General features: G+C 46.4%; 1 protein-coding gene and 1 long non-coding RNA gene across 2 annotated transcripts in view; one reads left to right on the forward strand and one right to left on the reverse strand.

The window, feature by feature from the left end:
- The window catches only part of LOC141271666 (poly(ADP-ribose) glycohydrolase-like), a 527,289-nt gene that overhangs the window by 110,555 nt on the left and 390,522 nt on the right, over window positions 1–26,212 (forward strand). Inside the window, exon 7 of the mRNA XM_073681706.1 lies at window positions 179–271. Within this exon, the coding sequence (XP_073537807.1) occupies window positions 179–271 (93 nt within the window). The remainder of the gene's footprint in view (window positions 1–178; window positions 272–26,212) is intronic.
- On the reverse strand, window positions 25,437–26,210 carry LOC141273701 (uncharacterized). Its single transcript, XR_012322124.1, has 2 exons — window positions 25,995–26,210; window positions 25,437–25,534 (listed from the first exon to the last, which is right to left on the reverse strand). It is a non-coding gene; the product is annotated as an uncharacterized lncRNA (long non-coding RNA).

Below are 26,212 nucleotides of genomic sequence, written 5' to 3' on the forward strand. Positions count from 1 at the left end.
TGCACTTCTACGTTAAGGTTCGGACATTGATTTATAGGGTGCTGCTACCTCCAATAGTTGACACTTGTGAGATTGTTCTTCCTTTTGGAGCATTAAGCAAAATGTTATCTAAAATATATCATGAAAGAATGTTAGTGGCAAAATGAACAGCTTTTAATTTCTGCCTCGTCCTCTGCAGGTTGTTGATGAAGATGAGCGAACACATTTTTTCAACTCCATTCTTCCTGAAATGGCTTTACTGGCTCTCAAGCTTCCAAAGCTTTGCACACAGGTAAGGCAGTTCCCAAGCAGAGCTGAAGGTACCAATTGAGTAGGTCTCACAGTCCAGATTGGAATACTTGGTGTGACCACTGGTTCTCCTTACCTGAGCTAACTGAGGTCAGGGTATCCGGTCGTCAGACCAGGTAGTTTGATTATAGCACAGAACTTGAATACAAACCATAAGAAACCAGCCTTAGGAGACATAGGAATTCTGCATTGACAATGCAACATTAACCCTTTGGTGCAAATAAGTGTCTGCTCAGGAACTCAGCTTTACCCACATGTGGTAGATACCACCCACAGCTGTTAACCATAAAAATGCCGCTGTCAATCACCGATGAATAATTGACAGTGGCAATCTTGATGCACCAAAGGGTTACCATGGCAGCCTGAGGCATGTTGAAGGACTCAATTGCTTCCATCTAGGTACTCCTGTGAAGTTCAGCCACTTTCTATACTTTATACTATAATACTCTGGTATCACAGTATATAGTGTCAGTGATCAGACAATCAAACAATTAAAAATGTGATTTGCTCACTCCCCCACCCCCCCCATTAAAAAATAAAAAAAAAATAAACATTCAGTATTGCCATATCATATTCAGTATTGCCACATCTGTAAAAGTCCTGTCCATCAAAATCTAAAATGAATTCACCCATGTGATATATGCCATAAAGAGAAAAAAACATAAACACCAGAATTGCATTTTTTCTAGTCACCATACCGGTCTAAAAAAAATAAGTCAGGATGTCACATGTAACCCAAAATGGTGTCAATGCAAAGTTCAGGGCACAAAAAACAGGCTCGCAGTCAGCTGCATTGACTAATAAATACATTACAGGTCTCAGAATATGGTATCACAAACCAACTTTTTTTTTTAACAAACTTCTGAACTTTTTTTTTCCGCTTAAATAAAAAAATAAATCTATGCAAGTTTAGTATCGGCATAATCGTACTGACCTGGAAAATCATGTAAACAGGTTTTGTTTTTTTTTAACATACAATGAACTCTAAAAATGAAGCATAAAAAATGTCAGAATTGCATTTTTCCACCATTTCATCACACTTGGAATTTTCCACCGTTTTTCAGAACATTGTATGGTAAATTACATTTTGTCATTCAAAGCAATTCGACCCATAAAAAACAAAAGCATATATGAACATGTTGGTGGAAAAACTAAAGCTGGCAATTGTGGAAAGGGGTTTAACACTCACTAGGCAGCTTAGAAGGTAAATATTTTCCTTGTAAATGTATCTGTGCTTTTTACCGTATTATCATGCAGAATTTGGATTTCATATTGAGTAGATCATGTCCTTTCCCTCCTGTGATAACATGAGATGAGTATCACCAAATGTCTCTGTATGATTTTCTCTCTATTAATCATCACCACATCTTTATCTAGTCATTTATCCCTTGTTCTTTCCGTGTAAATACAGTACAGACCAAAAGTTTGGACACACCTCATTTAAAGATTTTTCTGTCTTTTCATGACTATGAAAATTGTACATTCACACTGAAGGCATCAAAACTATGAATTAACACATGTGGAATTATATACTTAACAAAAAAGTGTGAAACAACTGAAAATATGTCTTATATTCTAGATTCTTCAAAGTAGCCACCTTTTGCTTTGATGACTGCTTTGCACATGTAGCACCCTGAGGATTCGGCTGCTACAGGGGTATTGCACCTCAACCCAGAGGTGTGATATTCCACTCCCGGGTAAGGATGGAGTGTGGAACTGAGCTCGGTAGGCTGCATGCACTACACACATCCCATTTCCGGGGAACAGGCCGACGGTACTCCCACTTAGAAATGTGCAGGTACGACCGAGTCTGTTCCTGGCTGGAGTGGGAGGGGGGTGGTACATCCCAAGTAGTGTAGGGGCAGATAGGGGGAGCAGCCTGGGTAAAGATAGGAGCTCATTGGGTGCTGGTCACCTGAGCTCACACATAGAGGGTGTATATAAGGTGGGCACCAACTAAGATCAGGGTCAGATGCAGAGAACAAGACAGCTGCAGAGGAGCAGACAGCAAGACAGCTGCAGAGGAGCAGACAGCAAGCAGAGAGGAAGTCAGCCTGCAGCAAGAGAGAGACCCTGAGTGAGAGAGGAGCAGAGAAGGAGTACCCAGAGGGGAAAACAGAGAGGACCCAAGAACCCAAATTAAAGCACAGGGTGAGGAGTCGGCACAGGGTACCGGATCCCAAGCTGGTGGGGGCAGAAAACACACCCCAGCCAGAGACCGGAGACCGTGGGCAGCGTTTGTCACGGTCACCCATCACATCCACCCCGAAGGCACACCACATGAAGGGTCAGGGAACCCAAGGCCAAGGGTGTCCCAACAGAAGGCCCGAGGGAGCTGGACCTAGGTGGATCACTGGTGGGGACGGCCAGAGAACGGGACAGAAGGAGAGCTCAGGGCCACGCTCCGGACTTGTTTGGGGGTTGGCTGGATCCAGGACCTGGTGGACGCAGCACGGCTCGGGTGGTCACTAGCAGCTGGAGTGACCAGTACAACATCTGCAGTAAGTAAACACCCTTAACTGCACAACCCGACTCTGTCTTCATTGCCGTCTGCACTGCACCACCACAACCCCCATCCTCTGCACCTGTCCCCCCTGAGGCTATACCCCACCCGTTGGGGGTTATACCATCACAAGCTGCACCTACACCATCAGCCTCAGCGGACCCTGCTGCAGCGGCGGCCATAGTGACCGCAACACAACGGGTGGCGTAGTCGACATTAAGAACTTAATAACATCTGTAGGACTGCCACATTACACTGAGCTTGACGCCCTGGGCACGGGCCGGGTCACAGCCGCTCGGAGACTACAAACCCCCCATCTGATCCGGTGCCGGGTATTCCCCTCAAAAAGGAATATGTCCCAGGGGGCGCGTCAACTTTGGCGTAGTCGGCAGGATTACGTGCCCGCAACACCCGGGTACTGCGTGCCTGAAGAAAAGTGCAAGTTTACCTCAGAAAGAAGTCTCCCGCCGGTTCCGGAGGGTCCACGCCATCGGACTCCATCACCAGTCGTTTCCCGCCGATTGTCCGCCATTTCCAACTTGTTCCCGCCATCTGCAGAGTTTCCCGCCACTGGGCGACGCTTCCCGCCAAAACCGCAGATTTCCCGCCTTGGAAGAGCAGCGGACGCCATTATGGGCGTGCCAAAGGAGGGCAGGAGGCCGCCTCCCATCGTGGGCCAGGACAGAAAATGGCGCCAAAAGTGGAAACCGCCCCCACCAACAGAGACTGTGATGCTGGAGGTGTCTGTCAGCGTGAAAGAACTACCCCTGGAGCTGACAGTCACCGAGTTGCCCCGGGACCGCCCTCGAAGTGGGAGGAGACGAAAGAAAAGAACGAAAATGGGTGCCGCCTGGAGCAGTCTAGAGCGAGCGCACCCGGAGACAAGAAGTCTGGAGAGGAGTAGCAAAGAAGCTCACCCGGAGATGTCCAGAGAGCAGAGCAGCACCGGCCCGCTGGCCAGGAGCCTGCTGGAAGAAGAGCAGAGCAGCACCGACCCGTTGGTCAGGAGCCTGCTGGACACCACGACCCCACTAGGCCTAGTGGAGGTCCTTGCACAGCTCCCCCGAGACCGGGAGTGTGCGCAGACAGCCCTGGAGGGCCTCGCACGGAGGATGGCCCGGGTACAGCGCGAGATATTGGCGGAATGGAGCCGGGAGATGGCCCAGCAAGCTGAAACCAAGACGCAAGCTGAAACCAAGACCCGGAGCACGCCAGCCGAGATGAGGAAGGAGACCGCCTCTGAGGATGGCGCGGGAGGACCCAAGGCCGGAGATGGCGCCGAGGAGGGAGCCGAACGCATGGAGGCAGGTAAAGGGGACGTCTATACCCCAAGCCGTGACACCGCTTACCTGCCCCAGCTCCCCGTCGCAGAGCCCGAAAGTCCCCCTGCTGTGCCCGAAAACGCCATGTCACCGACGCAGACTAGGCCCCAACCGGAAGCCGCCGCCGCGACCCCTGTGACGTCACACGCCTCGACCCCGAGCGTGACCAAGCAGGAAGTACCACCAGCCTGGTCGCAGGGCCTAGAATTCCCGGGCGCCGCAACACCAACAGCGCCCCCTACCTCCGCGGAGCCTCCGGCCTGGCCGCAAGGCCAGGTAGCCCAGGGTGCCGCCGTATTAACGGTGCCCTTCACCTTCCAGGTGCCCCAGGCCTGGCCGCAAGGCCTGGGCAACCCGGGCGCCACCACCACCGCGCCCGCACCCGTAAAACCAAGGGTGCCGCGTCTGGGAGAGGACTTGTTTGCCCAGCACACGTGGCCGGACGGGCAGCCTTTCATCTGGCCCCAGAAGTATTACGAACTGGAGCACCAGAGGAGGGTTGGGGCCATGTGTGCACCCCTGATTCCGGCTCCGAAGCCCGTAATAAGGATCTCGCCCCCGCTAGCGGAAGCACAGTTTGAGTGGGACCCCACCGGAGAAGATCTAATGGGGTTCACTCAGGAAACTAGGGCAGCTGCAGCAGAGCGTGCGGAGTGCTGCCGCCAACAGCTCGAGGAGTTTGCGAGGGAGCGGAGAGAGAGGCGGGTCCGGGAACAACAGGCCCAAATAAGGAGCGCCGAGCAAAAGAGCCGGACCAGGAGGGACCCCCGTGCAGCGCACAGTCCCCGTACCACCGGGACTGTAATCAAGTTTAACCAGCAGCACGGGTGGGGCTTCATCAGAGACAACAACACCCCCGGCGACGTCTTTGTCACGCGCAGAGACGTGGAGTCCCATCTGCCGGAGGGGCACAGAGGTCGTGACCTCTACATCGGAGACGAGGTCACCTTCACCCGGCACAAGTGTGCCAAAGGACCTTACGCCCTCCACGTACACCGCCTGACGGAGGAGGAGTTGCGGTGCGAGGAGGAGGAGCAAGAGGACCCGGACGGGTCTGAAGTAACAACCAGCTGTAAGCAAAGAGCAGGAGGAAGACGCCGTTGAGTGCGGCAGAGCAAGTGATGTAAATAGTTACCCAATCGGGGTATAAAGAAACTGAAACTGTTGCTACATATATATAGTCCCCGTTGGGACCAGCTGAGTGAACTGTTTACCCGTTAACCCCTTAATCCCACAGGCTGAGGACTGTGAGCAGCCATTCCCTTCCCTCTACCTGGCCGAGGACTGAGAGCGGCCAACTTTCCCCTGTATATAGTTGCGCGTCCTAAAGCGCCCCCTACCGGTTTTATAGGAAAACCAGTTTTTCTAAGAGACTGTCGTACTTTTCCCGGACACACGTTGCACAGTGTCCGGAGGAGGAACCTGAAACAAGAAACGACTACGAGAATGTTTATATGAAAAGTTTTATATATATAATGTTTTATATGTTTTATTATGTTTATATGGAAAAAAAAAAAAAATTTTTGTATGTTTTGGTGTTTTTGTCTTTACAGCCCGAGGACGTGCTGTGATTTACCAGGGGGGAATGTAGCACCCTGAGGATTCGGCTGCTACAGGGGTATTGCACCTCAACCCAGAGGTGTGATATTCCACTCCCGGGTAAGGATGGAGTGTGGAACTGAGCTCGGTAGGCTGCATGCACTACACACATCCCATTTCCGGGGAACAGGCCGACGGTACTCCCACTTAGAAATGTGCAGGTACGACCGAGTCTGTTCCTGGCTGGAGTGGGAGGGGGGTGGTACATCCGAAGTAGTGTAGGGGCAGATAGGGGGAGCAGCCTGGGTAAAGATAGGAGCTCATTGGGTGCTGGTCACCTGAGCTCACACATAGAGGGTGTATATAAGGTGGGCACCAACTAAGATCAGGGTCAGATGCAGAGAACAAGACAGCTGCAGAGGAGCAGACAGCAAGACAGCTGCAGAGGAGCAGACAGCAAGCAGAGAGGAAGTCAGCCTGCAGCAAGAGAGAGACCCTGAGTGAGAGAGGAGCAGAGAAGGAGTACCCAGAGGGGAAAACAGAGAGGACCCAAGAACCCAAATTAAAGCACTGGGTGAGGAGTCGGCACAGGGTACCAGATCCCAAGCTGGTGGGGGCAGAAAACACACCCCAGCCAGAGACCGGAGACCGTGGGCAGCGTTTGTCACGGTCACCCATCACATCCACCCCGAAGGCACACCACATGAAGGGTCAGGGAACCCAAGGCCAAGGGTGTCCCAACAGAAGGCCCGAGGGAGCTGGACCTAGGTGGATCACTGGTGGGGACGGCCAGAGAACGGGACAGAAGGAGAGCTCAGGGCCACGCTCCGGACTTGTTTGGGGGTTGGCTGGATCCAGGACCTGGTGGACGCAGCACGGCTCGGGTGGTCACTAGCAGCTGGAGTGACCAGTACAACATCTGCAGTAAGTAAACACCCTTAACTGCACAACCCGACTCTGTCTTCATTGCCGTCTGCACTGCACCACCACAACCCCCATCCTCTGCACCTGTCCCCCCTGAGGCTATACCCCACCCGTTGGGGGTTATACCATCACAAGCTGCACCTACACCATCAGCCTCAGCGGACCCTGCTGCAGCGGCGGCCATAGTGACCGCAACACAACGGGTGGCGTAGTCGACATTAAGAACTTAATAACATCTGTAGGACTGCCACATTACACTGAGCTTGACGCCCTGGGCACGGGCCGGGTCACAGCCGCTCGGAGACTACAAACCCCCCATCTGATCCGGTGCCGGGTATTCCCCTCAAAAAGGAATATGTCCCAGGGGGCGCGTCACACACTCTTGGCATTCTCTTGATGAGCTTCAAGAGGTAGTCACCGGAAATGGTCTTCCAACAATCTTGAAGGAGTTCCCAGAGATGCTTAGCACTTGTTGGCCCTTTTGCCTTCACTCTGCGGTCCAGCTCACCCCAAACCATCTCGATTAGGTTCAGGTCTGGTGACTGTGGAGGCCAGGTCATCTGGCGTAGCACCCCATCAGTCTCCCTCCTTGGTCAAATAGCCCTTACACAGCCTGAAGGTGTGTTTGGGGTCATTGTCCTGTTGAAAAATAAATGATGGTGCAACTAAACGCAAACCGGATGGAATAGCATGCCGCTGCAAGATGCTGTGGTAGCCATGCTGGTTCAGTATGCCTTCAGTTTTGAATAAATCCTCAACAGTGTCACCAGCCAAGCACCCCCACACCATCACACCTCCTCCTCCATGCTTCACGGTGGGAACCAGGCATGTAGAGTCCATCCGTTCACCTTTTCTGCGTCGCACAAAGACATGGTGGTTGGAACCAAAGATCTCAAATTTGGACTCATCAGACCAAAGCACAGATTTCCACTGGTCTAATGTCCATTCCTTGTGTTCTTTAGCCCAAACAAGTCTCTTCTGCTTGTTGCCTGTCCTTAGCCGTGGTTTCCTAGCAGCTATTTTACCATGAAGGCCTGCTGCACAAAGTCTCCTCTTAACAGTTGTTGTAGAGATGTGTCTGCTGCTAGAACTCTGTGTGGCATTGACCTGGTCACTAATCTGAGCTGCTGTTAACCTGCGATTTCTGAGGCTGGTGACTCGGATAAACTTATTCTCAGAAGCAGAGGTGACTCTTGGTCTTCATTTCCTTGGGCGGTCCTCATGTGAAGCAGTTTCTTTGTAGCGTTTGATGGTTTTTGCAACTGCACTTGGGGACACATTCAAAGTTTGCCCAATTTTTCGGACTGACTGACCTTCATTTCTTAAAGTAATGATGGCCACTCATTTTTCTTTACTTAGCTGCTTTTTTCTTGCCATAATACAAATTCTAACAGTCTATTCAGTAGGACTATCAGCTGTGTATCCACCTGATTTCTGCACAACACAACTGATGGTCCCAACCCCATTTATAAGGCAAAGAAATCCACTTATTAAACCTGACAGGGCACACCTGTGAAGTGAAAACCATTTCCGGTGACTACGTCTTGAAGCTCATCAAGAGAATGCCAAGAGTGTGCAAAGCAGTCATCAAAGCAAAAGGTGGCTACTTTGAAGAACCTAGAATATAAGACATATATTCAGTTGTTTCACACTTTTTTGTTAAGTATATAATTCCACATGTGTTAATTCATAGTTTTGATGCCTTCAGTGTGAATGTACAGTTTTCATAGTCATGAAAATACAGAAAAATCGGGCCTGTCTCGTCTGTGGGCAGCATCAATTGTGATTCTGTTAACAGCTGTGGTGGAGCATGGAGCCTACGCTGCATGGTTCATCACTTACTCCAGGAGGCCACAGGATACTTTCGGCTCGTGGTATGCTGGAGGCCGGCACCACGCAGGTGGCATCTGCAGCAAGATGATGAGACTGCATTGCACCGCCGGCGTCCAATGCAAGACTCGATAGAACCGGAAGCAGCAGCTGCATTGGACGTGGAGGGTGGATTAGTTGAGTGTAACATTTTTGTTTTTTGTGAGGTGGACCCTCGTACTTTAAGGGGCATTGGGGGACAATCATACTACAGTCATGGCCGAAAGTGTTGGCATCCTTGAAATTGTTCGAGAAAATGAAATGTATATAGAGAAAAGTATTGTAACTACACATGTTTTGTAACATGATTATTTCCTTTGTGCGTATTGGAAAACAAAAAAACAGAAAAAAAGGTAAATTGGACATCATTTCACGCAAAGCCCCAAAAATGGGCTAGGCAAAATTGTTGCCACCTTTTGAAAATTGTGGGTAAAAGCTTTGTTTCAAGCATGTGATGCTCGATCAAACTCACCTGTGACAAGTAACAGGTGTGGGCAATATGAAAATCACACCTGAAACCAGATAAAAAGAGAAGTTGACTCAATCTTTGCATTGTACGTCTGTGTGCGCCACACTAAGCATGAAGAACAGAAAGAGGAGAAGAGAACCGTGTGAGGAGTTAAGAACCAAAATTGTTAAACAGTATCAACAATTTCAAGGTTACAAGTCCATTTCCATTTCCAGAGATCTTGATATTCCTTTCTCCTCGATGCGCAGCATAATCAAGAAGTTTACAACTGTCACAGGTGTGTCCGATGTGACAGACAGTTGCCCTGCAATTGGCTGCAGAAGATCTCTTCTTTTGGCATTACAGACACCTTCTTAGATCTGTCTCACTCTAGGACTCAGTGGCTACCTCCCTCCTGCTAATTGACACCCAGGCCTGGGTGTAAAAATACTTGCTGTTTGCTACTGGCACATGCTGGTGAAATTCACATGTTTCCCTTGTAAAAGCTTGGAGCTATTGCAGTCTGCTTACTTCCTCTCTGGTGCTAAGAGGATGTGTGTAGAATCTCTCTGCATTCTGCTCAAGCCAAGTTACTTTCCCCCGTGTTTGTCTATCTTGTTGTCTTTAGTTGTTAGTGGGACTGGCTAGTACTCATTCCCCCTTCCCTATCCAGGGCCAAGCTGTAGGGAAATACAGGGTTTAGGTTTTTGTGTGGGGATTGGTGAGGAACCAATATAGGGATAAGGGAGACAGGGTGATATCAGATATATCAGATCAGCCTAGGAGGTCTCCACTCCCCCTTTTCCTAGTGTCTGGGCTCCCTTCACCTCATCCCTTTGTGTGGCACTTAGTCTTTCCCACACATTGCGTGACAACAACCCATGGCACTGTAGCTAATCGCCTGGACATGTCCGGCAAAGAAAAATGTATGAAAGGTTGCAACAAAGATTAGTCCGGATTGTGGATAAGCAGCCCCAATCAAGTTCCAAAGAAATTCAAGATGTCCTGCAGTCTCAGGGTGCATCAGTGTCAGTGCAAACTATCCGTCGGCATTTGAATGAAATGAAAGTAAAAGCTATGGCAGGAGACCCAGGAGGACCCCGCTGCTGAAACAGACATAAAAAAGCTAGACTGCCGCTTGGCAAAATGTATGTGAGTAAGCAAAGATCTTTCTGAAAAAGGGTCTTGTGGACAAAGGAAACCAAGATGGAGCTTTTTGTTAAAGCACATCATTCTACTGTTTATCAAAAATGGAACGATGCATACAAAGAAAAGAACACAGTACCTACAGTAAAATATGGTGGAGGTTAAGATGTTTTGGGGTTGTCTTGCTTCTGGCACTGGGTGCCTTGACTGCATGTAAGGCATCATGAAATCTGGCATCCACAGCCCCCACCCAGTATGATGGTTCTCACACAGTCCCCTATACAGTATAATGGTTACACCACAGCTCCCTACACAGTATGATGGAGCCACCATATAGTATGATGGTCCACCCACAGCCCTCCACATAGTATGACAATCTCCCCACACATTAATAGTCACCACAACCCTCCACAAAGTATGATGGTTCCACCACAGTCACCCAAATTGTATGATGGTCTACACCGCCCCCCACGCAGTATTATGGTTCGCCTTCATTGCCCCTAACAGTATGATGGTCTCCAAACCTTGTATAATTGTCCCCCATAGCCATAATACAGTAAGGTGGTCCACCCACAGTCCCCCATATAATATCATAGTCATCCACAGCCCTAATACAGTATGATTGTTCAACCGTAGCCTTCTATATACAGTCATGGCCGAAAGTATTGGCACCCTTGAAATTGTTCCAGTAAATTAAGTTCACAATTTCTCGCAGAAACTTATTGCAATTACACGTGTTATACACATGTTTATTTCCTTTGTGTCTATTGGGAAAAAAAAAACAGAAAAAAAGCACATTGGCAAATAATTTTACACAAAACCCTAAAATGGGCCGGACAAAATTGTTGGCATCCTCAACTTAATATTTGGCTCCAGACCCTTTGGATTAAATAACTGCAATCAATTGCTTCCTATAGCCATGAACAAGCTTCATACACCTCTCAACTCTAATTTTGGACTCCCAACAGCAATTTTAAGATCTCTCCACAGGTGTTCATTGGGATTTAGGCCACGACCCCACTATCAGTATGTGGTCAGTATTCGGTCAGTATTTTTTCTCAGGAGTTGGAGCCAAAACCAGGTGAGGAACAATCAGAGAAAAGGCATAATAGAAACATGTGCACCGATTCTGCATTTATCACCCACTCCTGGTTTTGTCTCCCACTCCTGAGAAAAAATACTGACCGAATACTGACCAAATACTGATAGTGGGGCCATAGCCTTAGATTCGGACTCATTGCTGGTCACTTCAGAACTCTCCAGCACTTTGTTTCTCTCAATTTTTGGGTGCTTCTTGAAGAATGTTTGGGGTCATTGTCCTGCTGGAAAACCCATGACCTAAGACGCAAACCCTGCTTTCTGACACTGGGCACTACATTGCGACCCAATGATAATCTTCAGATTTCATGATGCCCCGCACACAGTCAAGGCACCCAGTGCCAGAGGCATCAAAACAACCCCAAAACATCTTTGAACCTCCACCATATTTGACAGTAGGTACTGTGTTCTATTCTTCGAAGTTCTCATTCTGTTTTCAGTAAATAGAATTATGTGCTTTAACAAAAATCTCTATCTTGGTCTCATATCCACAAGACACTTTCACAGAAACATTTTCGCTTACTTATGCACATTTTGGCAAACTGCAGTCTAGCTTTTTTAGGTCTGTGTCAGCAGTGGGGTCCTCCTGAGTCTCCTGCCATAGCTTTTCATTTCATTCAAATGTTGACTTATCGTTCACGCTAGCACTAATGCACCCTGAGCCTGCAGGAGAGCTTGGATTTCTGTGGGACTTGATTGGGGCTGCTTATCCACCATCCAGACTATCCTGTGTTGCAACCTTTCATCAATTTTTCTCTGCCATCCACGTCCAGGAAGATTAACTACAGTGCCATGAGTTGCATATTTCTTGACCATGTTGTCCACCATGGACAAATGAACATCAAGCCCTCAGGAGATGCACTTGTAATCTTGAGACTGTTGATATTGTTTAACAATTTTGGTTCTCAAGTCCTCGGACAGTTCTCTTTTCCCCTTTCTGTTCTCCATGCTTAGTGTGGCACACAGAGACACACAAGGTAAAGATTGAGTCAACTTCTTTTTATCTGGTTTCAGGTGTGATTTTAATATTGCCCACACCTGTTACTTGTCACAGGTGAGTTTGAACGAGCATCACATGCTTGAAACAAAGTTGTTTACCCGGATTTTTGAAAGGTTGTCTGTGAAATGATGTCCAATATTCCTTTTTTTTTCTTCTTTTTTTGTGTTCCAATACACACAAAGGAAATTAACATGTGTAATTGCAATAAATTTATGGGAGAAATACTTCATTTTTTGGAAAAATTACTAAGATAGAGCCCAGGATTGAAGATATATATCAGGGTGGTAGACATATATACCAGAATGGAGAACATATTTACCAAAAAGGGGCCCAGGATTGAGGACATACACACGTGGTCAAAATTGTTGGTACCCCTCGTTTAATGAAAGAAAACCCCACAATGGTCACAGAAATAACTTGAATCTGACAAAAGTAATAATAAATTAAAAATCTATGGCGTACACATTTTCCCACAAAAATAAGTTCTAAAGAGATATGAGGTACTCTCTACTGACTTAAAACAAGCCTACACCAAATTCTTACTTGACCCATCCACCATAAATAAAAACCACTGGTCGCAAAAACAAGCGGAATTCAGTCAATATGCAGACTTATGGGAAAAATTTCACTTATCCAAACCTGAAGCTTATTTTTATAGATTCGGAAATAAATTGGGGCGAATGTTGGCAAATTTGGCTAAGGGGATGAGAAAACCACAGGGAATTTTTCAATTAAAAAGTACCAACGGGGAAATTCACACCAACCATAAAACAATAAACGAGATATTAGGTTCTTTTTATAAAGACCTCTGCAAAAATTCAAAACAAACCCCTCCCTCCTCAATTACACTTTTTAGATAGAGTTAAGCTACCCATCTTCTCAGAGGAACAAAAATCTATTTTAAACAAACCTAGCTCTTTGGAAGAGGTCACAAATACAATTAAGAATCTAAAACCAAACAAAGCACCCGGCCCAGACGGGTACACAAATTAATTTTTCAAATCTGAGAGAGGAAATTTCCCCTTTATTGGAATCAATTTTTAATAAAATATCTCAAGGCGACCCCATTTTTCCTTCGGCAAACACAGCATATATTAAATTATACTAAAACTAGATAAAGACCCACTATTCCCTAGCTCATACAGACCAATTTCTCTCATTAATACTGATATTAAGATCATATATAAAATAATGGCTGACAGACTGGTCTCCATCTTACCTCATCTTATTTCTCCTGCCCAGGTGGGCTTTGTAAAAGGTCGCTCGGCTACTCTAAATATCAGAAAAGTACTACTAGTACTAGATAAAATCCACTCCTCCCCAGATTTAAAGGGCACCCCAGCGATTGTTTCCTTGGACGCGGAAAAATCTTTTGATAATATAAATTGTGAGTGCTTGTATATAGTCTTAACAAAAATGTCACTAACAGGCCCCTTTTTTAACTACATTCGTAATCTATATTCATCTCCAAAGGCTCAGGTTTACACTCCGGGTTTCTTGTCCACTCCATTCCTCCTTGAGAAAGGAACGAGGCAAGGTTGTCGTTGTCCCCCCTCCTCTTCAACTTAGCTCCGAAACCCTTAGTCCGCATCTTGTCTGATCCAAACACTTTCACAGGTATTCAGTTTTTCTAGGAAATCAATTCAGGCAGCTTTTTTTTGCAGACAATGTTAATTTATTTATGTCTGACCCCACTCAACATTTGCCTATAGTATTAGACTTACTTACTGTTAGAACCCTCCTGTTTGCTTTTTCCATCTTGTGTTTTGCGGTCACGTGACTATCTGCCTTTATATTCCAGCTCCACCCTTGTGGCTGTGCTGGACTTCAGTGTTTGATTGTTTCTCTAGCCTGGTGCTTCAGTGCCTTTCTCTGTCAAGTTCGTTTGGTCCTCTGGGACCTCTAGTACATTTTTGTCAGTTTGTCTTTTTGTGTTCTGCAACAACTTCTCTGTTTAGGAGGTGTCCCATTTTTGTCCCAGTCCTTAGTTCTTTTAGGGACCCCTCCCTTAATTCTATAGGTCTTCGTTCAGACTAGCCGAGGACTAAGGCTGGTCTGTTCACTAGGAACAGGTAGCCCCCTACATCGTAGGGATTCAACTTAGTTTTACTGTAGGGACTGCTTTCCCCTATCTTTCCTTAGTACATGTTGCAGATCATAACACTTACAGGCTGGAATTTACTAAGAAACATTATAAACAAATTAAATATAAAGAAATTATAAACAAAGCATGGAGAGAAACGCAATATAAAATCATGCATGGTGCCATTGTTGCATTTCACATACCTTAAAAAGATCCACTTTCAAACAGGCTAACAGCTTGCCCTAAATGCCACCTTCCATTCTCCGACCTCATGCATGGCCTATGGTCATGCCCGGCTTCAGTTTCATATTGGGGACAAGTATCAGCTATGATCAACACCATATGGGGTCTGGGTTATACTCTCTCCCCTTATCTAGCCTTTGTTACATTATTACCCTGAGGGGAAAAGGGGAAACCCTCCCAACTTGCTCCACACCCTACTTATCCTGGCAAAAAGAACAATTACTTAAATATTGGCTAAACCCCAACACCCCCGCATTGAAGCGTTAACAGCTCAAATGAAGCATTTCATGGGAATAGAGCTACAAGACGCCCTTAGCAATAAGGAACCATAAGCTGGCAAATTTCTTCCGAAATGGATACCGTTTATTATAAATTGCTGCTCATTAAATGAAAAAAGGAAAATAGTGGAACCCTTCACTTTCACAGTGTGGTACATTCTGGAGGATCTTAGGGATAACCTAGGTCCACTACGCCTAAATTAAGGTGGGTGGGGGGGAGAGTGGGAAGGAGGGATCAGTTGGTAAAGGTCTATAATAATACTAATATAAATGGTCTAATCTAACAAGATGGCTTCAATAAATCAGAGTATTAACTGGATTGCATGTTAATTAAACTGATGAAAGTTACAATATTAAGTTTTTATATTGTTTATAATGTTTTGCTTTACCAATCAAACATGTGAGAATTATCACTCTATACCCTGTCTGCGAACAGGTACTTGATAACCACCTTAATTTGGTATGCTATTTTCTTTGAAAATATTAATAAAAATTATATATTAAAAAAAAAAAAAAAAAATCTATGAAAATGAAAAAATGAAAGTCAGACATTGCTTTTAAACCCTGCTTCCACAGAATTTAAAAAAAAAAATTAAACTCATGAAATAGGCCTGGACAGAAATGATGGTACTCTTAACTTAATATTTTGTTGAGCAACCAATCACTGCAATCAAACGATTCCTGTAACTGTCAATGAGACTTTTGCACCTCTCGACAGGTATTTTGGCCCACTCCTCATGAGCAAACTGATCCAGTAGTCTTGTGTTTGAAGGTTGCATTTTCCAGACGGCATATTTCAGCTCTTTCCAAAGATGCTCAATAGGATTTAGGTCACGGCTCATAGAAGGCCACTTCAGAATAGTCCAATGTTTTCCTCTTAGCCATTCTTGGGTGTTTTTAGCTATGTGTTTTCGGTCATTATCCTGTTGCAAGACCCATGACCAGCGACTGAGACCAAGCTTTCTGATACTGGGCAGCACATTTCTCTCTATAATCCCTTGATAGTCTTGAGATTTCATTGTACCCTGCACAGATTCAAGACACCCTGTGCCAGATACAGCAAAGCAGCCCCAGAACATAACAGAGCCTCCTCCATGTTTCACAGTAGGGACAGTCATCTTTTCTTGATATACTTCATTTTTCCGTCTGTGAACATAGAGCTGATGTGCCTTGCCAAAAACTTCCATTTTTGTCTCATCTGTCCATAGGACATTTTCCCAGAAGCTTTGTGGCTTGTCCACATATAGTTTGACAAGTTCCAGTCTGGCTTTTTTATGATTTTTTTTCAACAATGGTGTTCTCCTTGGTCGTTTCACTTTGGATCAAACAACAACGGATGGTGCGATCTGACACTGATGTTCCTTGAGCTTGAAGTTCACCTTTAATCCCTTTAGAAGTTTTCCTGGGCTCTTTTGTTACCATTCGTATTATCCGTCTCTTTGATTTGTCATCAATTTTCCTCCTGCGGACATGTCCAGGGAGGTTGGCTACAGTCCCATGGATCTTAAATTTCTGAATATGTGCAACTGTAGTCACGGCAACATCAAGCTGCTTGGAGATGGTCTTATAACCTTTACCTGTAACATGCTTGTCTATAATTTTCTTTCTAATCTCCTGAGACATCTCTTTCCTTTGCTTCCTCTGGTCCATGTTGAGTGTGGTACACACCATGTCACCAAACAGCACAGTGAGTATCTGTAGCCCTATATACAGGCTCACTGACTGATTGCAAGATTGTGGACACCTGTGATGCTAATTAGTGGACACAACTTGATTTAACATGTCCCTTTTGTCACACTATTTTCAGGGGTACCATCATTTCTGTCCAGGCCTATTTCATGAGTTAATTTTTTTTTTAAATTCTGTAGAAGCAGGGTTGAAAAGCAATGTCTGACTTTCATTTGTTCATTTTCATAGATTTTAATTTATTACTTTTGTCAGATTCAAGTTATTTTTGTGACCATTGTGTTTTTTTCTTTAAGTAAATGAGGGGTATCAACTATTTTGACCACGTGTGTATATACCAGAATGGGGGAGATATATGCCAGGATGAGCCTAGGATGGGAAACATATATACCAGACATAGGCCCAGGATGGGCTCCACAATCATGGGGAAGACTGCTGACTTGACAGATGTCCAGAAGGCAGTCATTGACACACTCCACAAGGTCCCAGAGTTCCAATTTTCATTTGGAAATCAAGGTCCCAGAGTCTGGAGGAAGAGTGGAGAGGCACACAATCCAAGCTGCTTGAGGTCTAGTGTGAAGTTTCCACAATCAGTGATGGTTTGGGGAGCCATGTCATCTGCTGGTGTAGGTCCACTGTGTTTTATCAAGACCAAAGTCAGTGCAGCTGTCTACCAGGAAATTTTAGAGTACTTCATGCTTCCCTCTGCCAACAAGCTTTTTGGAGATGAAAATTTCATTCTCTAGCCACTTGTACACACTGCCAAAAGTACCAATACCTGGTTTAAAAACAACAGTATCAATGTGCTTGATTGGCCAGCAAACTCACCTGACCTATGGGGTATTGTCAAGAGGAAGATGAGAGACACCAGACCCAACAATGCTGATGAGCTGGAAGCTGCTACCAAAGCAACATAGGATTCCATAACACCTCAGTAGTGCCACAGGCTGATCACCTCCATATGTCCGTATTCTGCTGCACTAATTTCCGCGCCTCCCGCCGCTGATGTTTAGTGAGAGCGTCACTTATTTTTACCTCTCGTCTAGCCTCCTCCCGGGCAGGTGTTGAAGGGTCCACAGACGATACGACCAGAGTCGCCTCCGTAATCATACATTCCCGGTCTTTCCAGGCTTTAAGCAAATTGACGTGATAGAACTTCCAGACTCTCGAGACCTTGATTTCCAAAAGAAAATTGGAACTCTGCGACCTTGTGGAGTTTGTCAATGACTGCCTTGTGTTCATCTGTCAAATCAGCAGTCTTCCCCATGATTGTGGAGCCTGCTGAAACAGACTAAGGGACCTTTTTAAACGCTTTAGAAGCATTTGCAGGATTTTTTTGTTAATTATGACTTTTGTGTTTTCATGGGCTGTAAGCCATAATCAACATTAACAGAAATAAACACTTGAAATAGATCACTCTGTTTGTAGTGACTCTATATAATATATGAATTTCACTTTTTGTATTGAAGAACTGAAATTAACTTTTTGATGATATTCTAATTTAGTGAGATACACCTGTATATATGTGTATGTATATGTGTATGTATGTGTGTGTATGTATGTATGTGTATGTATGTATATAATATATATATATATATATATATATATATATATATACAGTATAATGATCCACTTTGCACAAGGGGAATGCGACAGGATGATAAAGGAGCTATGTATCCCTATAGGATAAAAGTGCAATTTTATCCTTAGATCCCATTTTGTAGTGTCTACTTGATAAGAACAGACACGCATTAAATGTTTTTACTTGTTTATATTTATCTCCTAGATATATATCCCCTTTTCAGTGACATAAATCTGAAACTGAACCCGTCAAAAATTGAACTTCTTGTGTTTCCTCCCTCCACTAATCTACGCCCAATATTGGTATCTCCGTGTGTGGCTCCACCATTACTCCCCAGCAACAAGCCCACTGTCTTGGGGTCATACTTTATTCAGATCTTTCCTTCTCTCCCCAGATCCAATCACTCGCCCGCTCATGTCCTCTCCACCTCAAAAACATTTCCAGAATTAGACCTTTTCTTACCTTTGACTCTGCAAAAACACTTACTGTTGCTTTGATTCATTCTCGTCTGGACTACTGCAACTGTCCACTAATCGGTCTCCCTCTTACTAAACTCTCCCATCTCCAATCCATCCTAATTGCAACAGCCAGGGTCATATTCCTCGTCAACCGCTACACTGATGCCTCCACTCTGTGCCAGTCGTTGCACTGGTTACCCATCCGCTATAGAATTCAATATAAACTCATCACCCTTACAAAGCGCTCCATGCTTCAGCACCGCCCTACATCTCCTCCCTCGTCTCAGTCTACCACTCTACCAGTGCCCTCCGTTCTGCTAATGACCTAAGGTTAACATCCTCAATAATCCAAACCTCCCACTCCCGTCTCCAAAACTTCTCACGTGCTGTGCCAATTCTTTGGAACACACTACCCAGGACTCTTTGTTTAGTCCTCAATACCCACAGTTTTAAGCGTGCCCTAAAAACACATTTCTTTAGACTGGCCTATCACCTCACCTCACTTATCTAACTATCCCATTTTTTTTCCCCCATACAAAACTTCCTTCCAAATCAGGACTCTAGTATCATCTGTTCACACACCCCATCACTTAGTAGACTACTGTGTCTGTACTTGTTCACATACTGGTTGATGACTGGTTCATGTAGCATTATGTGATTAATAGTGTTGAGCGAGCACTAAAATGCTCGGGTGCTCGAAGCTCGGGCCGAGCTCGCCGTAATACCCGGGTGCTCGACCCGAGCAACGAGCCCAATGTTAGTCTATGGGAGACTCGAGCATTTTTGCGGTGGCACCCCCGGCAGTCTTTTAAAAGCCTAACAAGTGCCCAAAACGATAGTGACAGTGCTCAAATGACATGGGGACAGCATGGGGATCGCCCCAGGAAGCATTTCTGACCCCCAGGTCACTGCTGTCAACAACGTGGTCAGAGGTATTAAGCCACTTTTACAGGCTCACAATAAAACGTTCAAAAACGAAAGTGAAACTTTTTCCCTGTGAAATATGTTAAGGAACATCCTTTCCAGGGTAAAGACTTGTGTATAAGTTAAAATAAATGACCAAAAACAAAAATACTCCTCCTCACCTTCGGCTATGTTCACAAGTAGCATTTTTTATGCGTTTTTGCACTTTTGTATTGCTTTCAACTATGACAAATGCATTCACCGTGAAATGTCATTTTAACATTTTACAACCTTATCTGGCCATGTGCTGTGTGACACATGCATAAAGTGCTGAAAAGACAAGGGAACAGCATGGGGAAGACCCCTGGAAGCATCTCTGACTCCCAGGTCACTGCCTAAAAGTGTGCCCATTATAAGTGATCCTTACCGCATCAGAAGATGCAGACTTGCAACTATCCCCATGCAAGTTCTAGTCCCAGGGCAGTGTTCAATTGTACCTCCCCCATTCCTTGCAATACAAGCTCAAGTATGCAGCCTGCCACCCACCCACCCCCAGGCTGCAATACCATACTGCTTGCTTGCTTGAACTTGAAATTGGGCCTTTTAGGCATGTGGAGGCGGAATCTGGCCATGCTCGGTCCCCAGCCGCCCCGCGGCTGGGTGTCCACACACGGTCCCCAGCCGCCTGGGGGCAGCCGGGTGTCCATAAACGGTCCCCAGCCGCCCCTATTTCTCCTTGGAACATCCCCCCACACACTTTTCTTAACCCGGCCTGCTTTAGGCAGCATTGGACGAGCCCACCAGAGAACCAGACTCTTCCGGTGGGCCCTGATTTCTCCATCGGCGGAGTTGAGAGTGCCAAGGTGAGGAGCATGATGATGATGATGACAGAAGTTAGCATCTGCTATGTTTTCTTTTAATGCAAGTGTAAGTGTGCAGCCTGCCACCCACCCACCCCCAGACTGCAATTCCATACTGCTAGCTTGCACTTGAAATGGGGCCTTTTAGTTTGGAGGAGGCCGAAGCTGGCCACTACCTCATGGCTGCTTCGGCAGCGAGGTATCCATACTCAGTCCCCAGCCGCCCATATTTGCCTGGTGTGCCTTATACATAAGATTAAGCGCGTATACCAAAACATTACCTGTGCCCTCCCCAGTGCATTTAGTGGGAAGGAGAGCCTATTCCGCTGTAGTGTGTGCATGCCAAACCCCTGTTCATGGTACATGCGAAGATGCCTCCCACCTTGCACCTGTCGTTGCAGACTTGCAACTATCCCCATTCAAGTCCTTGTCCCAGGGCAGTGTTCAATTGTACCTCTCCCATTCCTTGCAATGCAAGTGCAAGTATGCAGCCTGCCACCCACCCACCCCCAGGCTGCAATACCATACTGCTTGCTTGCTTGCACTTTAACTTTGGCCTTTTAGGCATGTGGAGGCGGAATCTGGCCACCACGCCATGGCTGTGTCGGCGGCCTGGTATCCATACTCAGTCCCCAGCCGCCTGGTGGCCAGGTGTCCCCGCTTGCTCCCCAGCCTCCAGAGGGTGGCCGGGTGTCCATACTCAGTCCCCAGCCACCCCTATTTGTCCCGGTAACCTTTCCCACACTTTTCTTAGCCTGGCCTGCTTTAGGGCAGCATTGGCCGAGCCCACCGGACTATCAGACTCCTCCGGTGGGCCCTGGCTTCTCCATCAGGGGAGTTGAGAGTGCCAAGGTGAGGAGCATGATGAGGATGATAGAAGTTAGCATCTGCTTTGTTTTGTTGTAATGCAAGCGCATGTATGTAGTAGTGGCTAGGCCTGAGGTGGTCAGCGCTTTGGCGCATATCCTACCTCCTCCGAGGATTGATGGATGTTTTCCTGCTACTATCCCAGTTCTATGACTCCCGTTAAAACAAAGCTTCAGGTGATAAATGATGGATGAGGTAGTGGCAAAGGAGAAAGAGCAGGAGGAACAGGGACCATTCACATCAATATCAGGCCAGTCAACCAGATATGTCTTGTAGGATATGTTTCTGTAACAAAAGGAGCGGTTCGGCTACACAGTTATAGGGCATACAGTGAGTGCAATGCCTACCAAAGATTTCGAGCCACTCCAATGCCCCTTGGAAATGACATGGAGGTCAGAGGGCGTTTACTAAACCTTTTTTTCCATTTATAGCAACTGGGTCTCCCGTGCACTGTTGGCCTAAGCAGTCAATGGAAGGCTTTCCAAAAATTATGAGGAACTGCAATGTCCCTTACAAGAGCCATGTGTGGCACCCCAGGGGTCTGGTCACCACAGTAATAGAGATATTACGTCGGAGAGCAAGTGGGAGGTTTCCAGGTCAGGATCCCTTAAACATGCAACATCCTCCTGCCCCAATCCTGGGAGGGGAGCATTCTGCCCTTATAAACTGGATCTGCGGCGGAGTTGAGTGAGTCAGAGAACAGTCAGAGTCAGAGTGAGAGCAAGGGAAAGTAACAGCAAGGAGCTCTGTAGGTGCTAGGAGCTAAAGACCAGGGGCTGGAAGCTGAGCAGAGCTCGCCCTGGCAGAAGACAATAGGAACCGGACACAGGAGTCCGAAGCTGTGAGGACTTATATATCCAGCAGCAGAAACCAGCCGGCAGGGGATTTCAGGTCCTCTGGCCATAGAAGCCCGGAGGCTCAGTCACAAGCAAGGGACCAGCACCGCCGTCGTGGAGCGGAGGCTAACAGAAGGCCCCAAGTCACCAGCCATACGGGTGAGCACTACACGGTACACTCAGGGACGTGGGCTACTTCTAACCGCTTACAGCAAGGTAGCCAGGAAGAGTGCAGACAGACGGGGAGGCCTACAACTCCACCTGGCCAGGGGAACTCCTGCTTGCTCACAGACTGACCAGGCCTCTTATGCTAGCCAGTACTCCCGGGAGAGTCTACCTTATAATCATCAGTAAAGACCCTGAACTGCACTGCAAAGACTCTGAGTCATTCCTGCTGCGCTCGTGCACCATCACCCCCATCATCTACACTCACTGCTCTGAGGCTATACTCCTCCCGAGGGGAGTTATCCCATTCTATGCTGCGCACACAACACCAGCCTCAGCGGTCTGCCTCGCAGCGGTGGTACTCCCTGACCACAATCCACGGGTGGCGCAGTCGGACAATTAACCTCAAAACCTAAGAAAGACTGCCACTGGTTTGACCAGCCTGAGCCACGGGACCGGGTCACCGCCACGGAGACTACAGACCCCAGAGACCCGGCACCGGGTATCCCACACACATGTACACACGGCCCAGGGGGCGCGTCACATGCAGTACAGCATATTACAAACATAAGTCCCATTATTGGGGAGTGGGTGTCCCATAGTATTTGCTTATGCTTTCCCAGCAAAAGCTGCCAAAAATTAGGACGGAGCAACTTGCAATGCCCCTTACAAGAGCCATGCAGTACAGCATATTACAAACATAAGTCCCATTATTGGGGAGTGGGTGTCCCTTAGTATTTGCTTATGCTTTCCCAGCAAAATCTGCCAAAAATTAGGACGGAGCAACTTGCAATGCCCCTTACAAGAGCCATGCAGTACAGCATATTACAAACATAAGTCCCATTATTGGGGAGTGGGTGTCCCATAGTATTTGCTTATTCTTTCCCAGCAAAAGCTGCCAAAAATTAGGACGGAGCAACTTTCAATGCCCCTTACAAGAGCCATGCAGTACAGCATATTACAAACATAAGTCCCATTATTGGGAGTGGGTGTCCCATGGTATTTGCTTATGCTTTCCCAGCAAAAGCTGCCAAAAATTAGGACGGAGCAACTTGCAATGCCCCTTACAAGAGCCATGCAGTACAGCATATTACAAACATAAGTCCCATTATTGGGGAGTGGGTGTCCCATAGTATTTGCTTTTGCTTTCCCAGCAAAAGCTGCCAAAAATTAGGACGGAGCAACTTGCAATGCCCCTTACAAGAGCCATGCAGTACAGCATATTACAAACATAAGTCCCATTATTGGGGAGTGGGTGTCCCATAGCATTTGCTTATGCTTTCCCAGCAAAAGCTGCCAAAAATTAGGACGGAGCAACTTGCAATGCCCCTTACAAGAGCCATGCAGTACAGCATATTACAAACATAAGTCCCATTATTGGGGAGTGGGTGTCCCATAGTATTTGCTTATGCTTTCCCAGCAAAAGCTGCCAAAAATTAGGACGGAGCAACTTGCAATGCCCCTTACAAGAGCCATGCAGTACAGCATATTACAAACATAAGTCCCATTATTGGGGAGTGGGTGTCCCATGGTATTTGCTTATGCTTTCCCAGCAAAAGCTGCCAAAAATTAGGACGGAGCAACTTGCAATGCCCCTTACAAGAGCCATGCAGTACAGCATATTACAAACATAAGTCCCATTATTGGGGAGTGGGTGTCCCATAGTATTTGCTTATGCTTTCCCAGCAAAAGCTGCCAAAAATTAGGATGGAGCAACTTGCAATGCCCCTTACAAGAGCCATGCAGTACAGCATATTACAAACATAAGTCCCATTATTGGGGAGTGGGTGTCCCATAGTATTTGCTTATGCTTTCCCAGCAAAAGCTGCCAAAAATTAGGATGGAGCAACTTGCAATGCCCCTTACAAGAGCCATGCAGTACAGCATATTACAAACATAAGTCCCATTATTGGGGAGTGGGTGTCCCATAGTATTTGCTTATACTTTCCCAGCAAAAGCTGCTAAAAATTTGGACGGAGCAACTTGCAATGCCCCTTACAAGAGCCATGCAGTACAGCATATTACAAACATACGTCCCATTATTGGGGAGTGGGTGTCCCATAGTATTTGCTTATGCTTTCCAAGCAAAAGCTGCCAAAAATTAGGACGGAGCAACTTGCAATGCCCCTTACAAGAACCATGCAGTACAGCATATTACAAACATACGTCCCATTATTGGGGAGTGGGTGTCCCATAGTATTTGCTTATGCCTTGCAAGCAAAAGCTGCCAAAAATAAGGACGGAGGAACTTGCAATGCTGGCACCCTGGTGGTATAGTGGTGGTGGAGGCTGAGGATAAGGAGAGGAAGATTAAACAGCCGAAACGAGGAAGCGTATACCCATGTGTGGGTGTGAAGCGGTGCATGTGAATACACCTACCGAAATAACACAGTGGATTTGACTTTATGTTACTCTGCTGTCATTTGGTGGTGATGAGAAGTCTGGCCCAATCCAGCCCTTGTTCATTTTGATAAGGGTCAGCTTGTCAGCATTGTCAGTTGACAGGTGAGTGCGCTTATCAGTTATAATTCCCCCAGCGGCACTAAAAACACGCTCCGATAACACGCTAGTGGCAGGGCAGGCCAGGACCTCCAAGTCGTACAGAGCGAGTTCATTCCAAGTGTCCAGCTGGGATACCCAATAATTAAAAAGGCACAGAGGAATCACGGAGGACGCTGGTACGATCGGCAAGGTACTCCCTCACCATCTTTTGAAACTTTCCACTCCTTGTGAGAGTACCCCGCGCCTCAGGGCCTGTAAGCTGGGCGGGTGTCAGAAAACTGTCCCAGAACGTTGACAGTGTTCCCCTGCCTCTGCTGGATTGGAGTTGCATCTCTCTCGCCTGTACGCCTTGGTTGGGCAACGAACTGTGACCTCTGCCGCTAGCGTGTTCAGATGGGAATTTTTTTTAAGAGTTCTGCAGCAAGGGCCTTCTGGTATTGCCCCATTTTTGTAGACCTCTCCACCTCAGGAATAAGAGAGTGAAAGTTCTCCTTGTAGCGGGGGTCTACAAGTGTCACCAACCAGTAATGACTGTCACCCAACATTTTGACAACGCGAGGGTCACGGTTAAGGCAGCGTAACATAAAGTCAGCCATGCATGCCAGACTGGTAACGGGCAAGATTTCCGTGTCCTCACCAAGATGACGACTGACCATGCTCTCCTCCTCCTCTTCCTCCTCCCCCCTGTCCTCAGGCCACCCACGCTGAACCGACGGTATGACACTTGTACAGGTACTATCATCAATGAAGTAAGGGATCGCTTCACTGTCAAATAAATGGGTGCTCTGAAGTAATATATTACTAGCAAAAATCAAAGAAACTTCGGCACTCCAATGTAGATGCACAAAAAATTATATTTTATTGTATCGGTAGAACCCCACAGAAAGTAGATCGGCCAACGTTTCGACCTAAAAGGTCTTTATCAGGGCCTTTTCTAAGCATAAATGAAAAATGCATGTTTTAATAAATCAGGAATTAAACCAACATTGTCTGTACACAGGTCGGGATATATTGCATGTAATATGACACAAGGTCTAATTAAATTTACATAATAAAGAAAAATTGCAGATAAGAAATACGATCACCATGCATAATATATAGGGGGCTATCTTCAATAACAATGAAGAAATGGCATAAAACAAGAGACATACTCTAATAAAGGGCTGTGCTTCATGGTATACATGGAATAATGTGTAGTCACAGAAGCCCAGTATCATCAAAATCAATTAATAGACAAAGGATGTTCCATGGGGGAAAAAGGAAAGAAAGGGAATCTGGAGAGGCAGGCATTCTATAGTGCCTATAGGTAGAAGGCATACTAGTCAAATAGAGCGAAATAGGTACATTCTAAATAACAGGAAGGGCGACATAAACACATTCTGTGTATGACATACCTGGTAGATGGGGGAATGTATGAGACAGGTGAAGCGGTGACATGCCGTGCAGTATGAGAGAGATGAAGCCCCATCCTTCTTATAGCCGGTGAGGCAATTAATGCCATGTGTATGGTAGTGTCGGTAATGTGTGTCCGTTCATGCGTGGCGTGCGTGGTGCCCTCTTCCGGTGTGAGTGCTGGAACGCAGAAGAAAGAGTAGTGAGACGCAGGGAAGTT

The sequence above is a fragment of the Phyllobates terribilis genome, unplaced genomic scaffold (genome assembly GCF_046119375.1).
Source record: "Phyllobates terribilis strain yellow unplaced genomic scaffold, ASM4611937v1 Scaffold_5__5_contigs__length_657084704, whole genome shotgun sequence".
NCBI lineage: Eukaryota > Metazoa > Chordata > Amphibia > Anura > Dendrobatidae > Phyllobates > Phyllobates terribilis.